Source organism: Hyposmocoma kahamanoa, unplaced genomic scaffold (assembly GCF_003589595.1).
Source record: "Hyposmocoma kahamanoa isolate Upper Pololo Valley unplaced genomic scaffold, ASM358959v1 117, whole genome shotgun sequence".
NCBI lineage: Eukaryota > Metazoa > Arthropoda > Insecta > Lepidoptera > Cosmopterigidae > Hyposmocoma > Hyposmocoma kahamanoa.
The window spans coordinates 732,979-740,233 of NW_020653397.1; the positions used below are offsets into that span (position 1 = coordinate 732,979).

Below are 7,255 nucleotides of genomic sequence, written 5' to 3' on the forward strand. Positions count from 1 at the left end.
AAAAAAAAAAAAAAAAAAAAAAAAAAAAAAAAAAGAATTTTATTTATGCAAGACTACAAACCATTTTAACGACAGATAGATAACCCATACTAAACTCAAACTAGAATAATCTTTGTGATAATTCATTTGACGTTTAGTGTATTTGATTTTTGAAGTAAAAGTTCTCTATACTTTTATTTTTTTAACATATACTGAATGATGTATAGACGTGTGAAGTGTTTTGTATATTGAAGGCATAGAACACACAACTATAGTTCAAATGGAACTTCAATAGATATTTTAGTAAATTAAAAAAAGAAATATCGTATGTAATGATATTTATAGGTTATAGGTATAGTTATATTTATAGGTTTCAAAAAAATAATAATACTGTCATGTCAATTGTCTATGACTAAAATTCATACTTTAAGAATGAATACACGAACTATATACATTTATTCATTAAGTTATCGATTTTTTCATCAATATACGTCATCTCTAACAAATGCAGTGTAATGAAATAACTTTTGCCTAACCTTGTAAAAAGTTAATGAATTTTTGAAAAAAAAATTGCTTTTTCTCTCACTTCTTACAAATAAACATTGTTTTGGGTACTTTAATTTAATGTATTTATTTAACCGCTACCCATTTGAAAGCGAGGTTTATAAAAATAGTTCATGAAACACGTGTAGATTTTTATGAACTGTTACCATCCTAGATTGTTTTGAGTGCAGGGGCTGTTTTCAATAGAGCAGCCTTTAGAGAGACGAGAAAGCGACGGACCTGGCGGGTAGTGCGGCTGCTGCAGGCGCAGCGCGGCGGCGAAGGCGGCGCCGCCGCGGGCGCCCCGGCTGCGCTGCACGGCCAGCAGCTGCGCCATGTAGGCGCGCTCCACGCCCAGCCGCACCACGGCGCCCGCGGGGCACGCGTCCAGCGCGCTCAGCAGGGCGCTAGGGGAGGAACGCCTCACCGCTTAGTGCTTAGACCATGTTGTACTCGCGACTGCCGTCGATCTAGTTAGCTCACTTTAGCGGTTAGACCAGTTTAGTGGCTAGACAACTGGTCTGCCACGCAGAGGTGAAATATTTCTATGGCCTATATTTATTTCTCTCGTGGGTTTGGTTGTAATCTGTGATGTTATGTGTGTGTCCACGGCATCCGCGATACAGGGTTTCTCTAGTGCGGGGTCATGAGTGTGTACGTTACTATTTGTAGTTAAACTATCACTTTAGCGGCTAGACCATTTTTAGTAATTAGACCACTTTAGTAGTTAGACCGCTTTAGGCCTCTCTGTTGTACTAACACGTCACATAAGACGTGACGCAACCTTCAATCCCCTTTACGAGTAGCTCCTTCGACGTTATGATACAGAATTTCAAAATTTTTCCACCAACTACGACGACGTTTCGACAACAGCTGCACCTACTTCTCTTATTTTTTAAATACCCAGTGTCGGGACGAACAAGTCATGTGCATGGTAGCAAACTTCGTGCCTATCCATAACAATTGCAATGCCACGCAGAGCTTTAAATAACAAATATCTTAGGGTCAAAAGTCTAAGTTCTCTTATCAAAATTTAACAACATCTTCACTCACCTCATAGAATTAACGGGCATGCCGAAAGTCTGAATAAACAAGGCCAACTTATGCGCCGGGAGACCTCTCAAGCCGGCATCCAACAAAGGTGGCCTGGCGGACCGAACGAGATGCAATCGCAGCCAATCGGGGAGGAGGATGGCCTCCTCGGAGGACTCCATGAGGAACGCCTGAGGGGAGTCGTTGCCTACCCAAACGGATTGGAGCCAGCTGTACATGTCTTGGTTACTATCGTCTGAAATCAAGAAAACCATTGTGATAAGAAGTATGATGGCATACTTTAAATTAACCCGCGATAATGTATGACATGTAATTTTACCAGTAAATAAATACATCATGGGGTAACAACTAAGCAATATTTTAAATTTTCGCACTCGGATATTACTCAAAAGGAATTAATTCTTATAATTGACACTCCATTGGCATCATACAAAAACGGCATGTTTTATGTTTTTTTTATTTCATAGGTAAGTAAATTCCACTTGAAATCGTCATATTAATTAAACTCTACCGCTCATTCGTAAGGCAGATTCCCCTGAGAAGAATGAGCAAGAAACTCTAGTCGTTGCTCCTTGTAAATATACATTTGAATACATTTAACATTTACAATATTTATTTCAAGCATTTTACATTGAGACTACTTGCAAGTGCTAAACGGGTCACTACCACGGATTCTTGTCATCCATGTTCACAAAAGCTGTACAATAATAACCTTTAGTATAAAGTTTTTCTTTCACTATACTTTTGAATCTCGTAAATGGCAAATTTTGTTTTGTTTTTTTTCGGTTGCAATATCAACCGGAATCTTACCACAGAAGCTTACACTTTGTCCCTTAAATTAATTTGTGACTTTGTGAAAACGACCGTTAAGAATAGCTAGTTTATTTTTAATTTCTCGTGTTATGTCTGTCATTATTTTTAATATAAAAAAATACTCTTCTTCTTAACATAAATGTATAACATATAAACATACAAAAATAAAATGTGTTCTTGAAGCAAAATATCCTATCTACAATATATAAAGTACTTTTTCTCCGTGTCGCATAGCCGTGGGTCATATTCATATTCTTCATTTGTAAGTTACATGGTTATATAACAGGTGTTCTAATGCTAATGGTACCTGACATGTAACATCCCGTGGGGGCACTGCAACACTTAGAGGGCACTATGGCCTTACTTTACTAACTACATTATTTAAATAAAATTAAGAATGATTAATAATAAAAAAATTAAACAGAATTTTAGGCAACTTCAACAACAAATATTAGTAATTCCTTTTGCATTCAGGTCTCATTCCTGATCCAGTTGTGTCTGGCTACTTGACATAATTTTTACAAATTATATACTTGGAAATTCGTAGATTTTAAGTATTATTTTCTAAAAAGTATTCTTTTAGAGAATTAAAAACTTTACTTTGTAGATAGTTCTTTAGATGGGTTACAAAGGCCTTATGTTCTTATGTATCTTATGTTTTTTATATTTATTGGCCCAGCAGCCCATCTATATAACACGTTTCCTATATGTGGACGACCTAGCGCTGACAACTCAGGCACCAACTTTCGAAGAGGCCTAGAAAAACCAGATTTCAGCCTTGAATAAACTGGGAACGTATTATGATACAAACCGTCTCAGGCCCAACCCATCAAAAACCCAGACGTGTGCTTTCCATCTGCGCAACTATCAGGCCAACTGAACGCCGAGTATCACCTGGCAAGGAGTGTTTTCCTAAATATCTGGGGGTAACGCTGGACAGATCACTCACCTTCAAACCGTACTGTCAAAAGACCAAAATGAAGGTCAGCTCACGCAATAACCTCCTTCGACGTCTAACATCCACCAATTGGCAGCGCCAGATGTCCTACGAACTACGGGTTTAGCATTGTGTTTCTCTGCCGGTGAATACGCGTGTCCAGTATGGCATAGGTCTGCACATGCCGGAGTTATTGACGTAGCGCGTAATGAGACAGTACGCCTGATCACCGCCTGTCTCAAGCCAACTCCCCTTAATATGGTTATAATCTTTAGCAGGTATTGCACCACCATACGTGCGTCGAGATGTAGCATGCTCCGCGGAGAAGAACAAACAGGAGAGTGACAGTCGACACCCTTTATATGGCCACCAAATTCCCCGAGCTCGCCTCAAAAGCCAAAAGAGTAAAAGTTTCCTGCGCACCACAAAGGTTATGAGTGACCATCCAACTGTCACTAGGTGAGCATTGTGGAAACAGAAAAACCCTCTACCACCTGGTGTCAACATACCTCAAGAGCAACTACCAGGTTGCGATCTGCGGTGGCCTACGTCTTCTTCTCCTACCGAAGGTCGGCTATCATTAGAGCTATCTGTATTTTAGAGACAGCTGCACGGAACAAGGATCTTGTGCTCTGGTTGAACCGTGTCCGGAGATTCTTAAGCCACGAAGTAGGCCTTCTTCCACGTAGTCGCTTTCCCTGTATCTTCCCTTGCATAATTAGTCAGAGTAGGTCGTATTTATCATTACGCATTATATGATATGAATGCGTTTTTTTGACAGTACTCAAGACCTCTAAATTCTTACTCACCATCTGCAATACTCTTTCAAATAGGCGCCTTGACGTCGAGTTGCGGATACCAGCCCGTTACACCAAGTACCAAGTACTCTTTCATTGGACACTCTATCCGTGCACGATATTTTTAAAATTTTTCTGTAGACCCACATTTCAAAGGCTTCTAAGCAGTTGCTAATATTTTGAGTTAAGGTCCAGGACTCTATGCCACACAGAAGAACCGAAAACACGTAGCAACGTGCCAAACGTACCCTAGTAGAGATCTTCAAGATTCGATTGCAGAGATGACCCAACTTTAGAAATGCGTTACGTGCTTGTTCTATCCGACATTTGATCTCTACGCTATGATCACATTCGTCGTTTACGATGCAACCAAGGTATTTGTAAGAATGGACTCTTTGGATTACTTGATTTCTTACAACCAGATCTTTTGTTGTAAGATGTTGTGATCTGCCAACGATCATGATCTTCGTCTTTTTTAAGTTTATGCTGAGACCGTAACTTGCACTAATGCTATCAACACGCCGAAGTAAATTCTGCAAATCATTAAAATTTGACGCCCGTAATATCGTATTGTCAGCATATCGTATGTTGTTCAGCGCGTGGTCATTTACTATGCTGCCTCACTACAGTCCTTAAATCGTCTTCGCACTCAGGTAGGAGAGAGTACTGAAAGGACGCCTCAACATGTGTAGACCTCTATTGTTACGTTTCTTTACAGGTGAGAAAAGATGATTGTATTTCTTTCACCCTGTATATAGCTTATTAATTTATAAATATGGTTGTACAGTATCTTCACAAGTATTGTTCCGTTTTTCCATCACGTATATTAAGCAACCGCGAGTTACTTCATTATCTTTCCGGTGATACTAACAACACACATCTAATAAGTCAATAATGTCTATAACTTACACATAGAAGGTCCATAGCACAGCAGCTTCAGGTGCGCATGCGCGATGATGACGTGTAAATTGGCTCGTCGTCCACTTGGCCACTGTAGCGTGACACGCTCCCCAGGCGCCCATGCACCTTCGGGCGGTTCTTCAGGGTTGGTACCAGCTGAGCGCACCTACAGGTGTAAAGATTAGTTGCTAGTTCCAGTGTACGGTTGTCACTACAGCTGCCTGTCCTTAGTTACTAATTTTTACTTTTTGATTAAAAAAAATACGTTCTTTGTTTTTCTTGTGTGTATCAGTGGCGGAGAGGGGATATCGTAAAAATCATATTCCTGCATAAGATTCTTCATGGCGAGATTGACTCTTCTCACCTTTTAAGTAAAATAAATATCTGCATAAGACGTACTCCCCGAATACCTAGCAAGATATTTAACCTGCGAACGTATACGATACATATCTTTTTATAATCCCCTGATAAGAATGTGTCGGCTTTACAACGAGATATCTATGAAAAGCTCCGGTTTGGATATTTTTGACTCAAGATCCAGAATATTTAAAGGAGTAGTAACTTGCCTAACACTTACATAGGTATTCACCCAAACCCATTTCGTTTTTTATTTTGTATTTTTGTATTTAGTAAATAAATGGGTATATTGATTAAGTAAGTAAATTATTAGCAAATTGTCAACAGTAGATCTTTATTGTTGCTTTATAATGTGACAAAATAACTAGGGTAATCTAGTACAGAATTTATACTATATTTAATTCTTATCAATGTCATTTGATTGCTATCTGTTTTGTTGTCCATATAATAAATAAACAAATAACAGCCGGATTGACGAACAAACGCCAAGACAATTGGTCAAAAATGACACACGCTTGAAAATACTGCGTTTTCCGGTCTCATATCTTTCAATAACAGACTCTAGTATAGTTGAATGAAAATACCTTAAACATGTGCGTGTATAGAATCTGCGTGAGCGCATGCAAAGTGCGATGCTGGGAGAGGTAGGGCTCGATGGCTGGAGGAGACTCTTTGAGCTCTGCTGGCGGCAGCACAGAACCCATCACCGTTGTTCGCTCCATTAGCACTTGGCTGAGGTCCTTTGGGAGATAACAAATGAGTTTAGCCAGATTACTTAATAGTTACTACGTAACAGGCACATCACTCTCATACAAAATCGAAAATACCTACGCTAATCACACCAGGCACTCACTACGAGGAAAAAGGAACCTAAGCACGCGCTCGGAGAGGTGAAAATAACGTTGCCCGCCACGCGCAGTCGTGCGGAACCGAGTGCTGGTTGGTGCTGGTGGTTGTAATGTAAATGAAAGACTTATCTGAGCGCTTGCATTGTCGGCGATACACTCAGCGGTAGGCTCGAGCGAGTGATGGAGCCCTGGTACAGTACTGATTTCTTTATTACAACCGTAAGTGCGGTGGTAGTTCAGTAGAAGAACAGTTGCTTCTCATGACGTGTTCATATATGATCGACTATCGCCTACAGCAGACTACTTCGCATTGCGATGCGCGGTTTATATCGAGTTGACTGCCGCCTGCGCCGAAATCACCAAGTCATTGTAAATACAAGTTTACGACAACAAATTGCTCGAAGCGTTACAAGAAATCGATCGGGTAGGTAGATATATACTTCGGCATTCAGAACGCGCGTCGTGGTGGGACGCGGTCACATACATGTTGGAACTTGTTTGGTCAACAGTCGCCGTTCATTTGTCGCTCGATAGTGATTATTCATTAGTCGACTCGAGCGAACTCCGGTCGTTCAACGACTCGGTGTTCATACTAGGCAGGTTGCCGTCTTTGGCAGGCAAGCGAAGGCGACCCGTCGACCTAGTGTAAGCGGGTCATCAATGTGACGGCCCGTTTATGACTCATCTCATTAATACAAAGACATTCCTTCGACCCGGCTGGATTCGAACCAGAGCTTTCGCCATACCCTGACTCACGCTCTCCCAATTGAGCTACGGAACGATCAGCAGATCTTACGAATTAGTCTATTTACACTAGTGGAGTATGTTAAAAAAAATATGAATATCACGTTAGTAAAAGATCATGATATTCTGTGTAACAAGTTTCAGTCTTTGTTGGTTCAACGGCACACTGGATGGGTATTTGTTGTAATGTTTCAATTTTACCCAGATTACCAAAACAAAAACGGCACAATCAATTTTTTTTTTATAGTAACCTAATTTATTTATGATAATTGTAAGTAAACAAT

The 7,255-nt window shown here is 40.1% G+C and overlaps 1 protein-coding gene across 1 annotated transcript in view; it reads right to left on the reverse strand.

Annotated features, from left to right (window-relative positions):
* The window catches only part of LOC113239900 (integrator complex subunit 1-like), a 50,207-nt gene that overhangs the window by 16,801 nt on the left and 26,151 nt on the right, over positions 1-7,255 (reverse strand). The window contains exons 8-11 of the mRNA XM_026477062.1: positions 5,964-6,119; positions 5,032-5,188; positions 1,576-1,810; positions 763-929 (exon numbers count right to left, since the gene is read on the reverse strand). Coding sequence (XP_026332847.1) covers positions 763-929; positions 1,576-1,810; positions 5,032-5,188; positions 5,964-6,119 — 715 coding nt within the window. The remainder of the gene's footprint in view (positions 1-762; positions 930-1,575; positions 1,811-5,031; positions 5,189-5,963; positions 6,120-7,255) is intronic.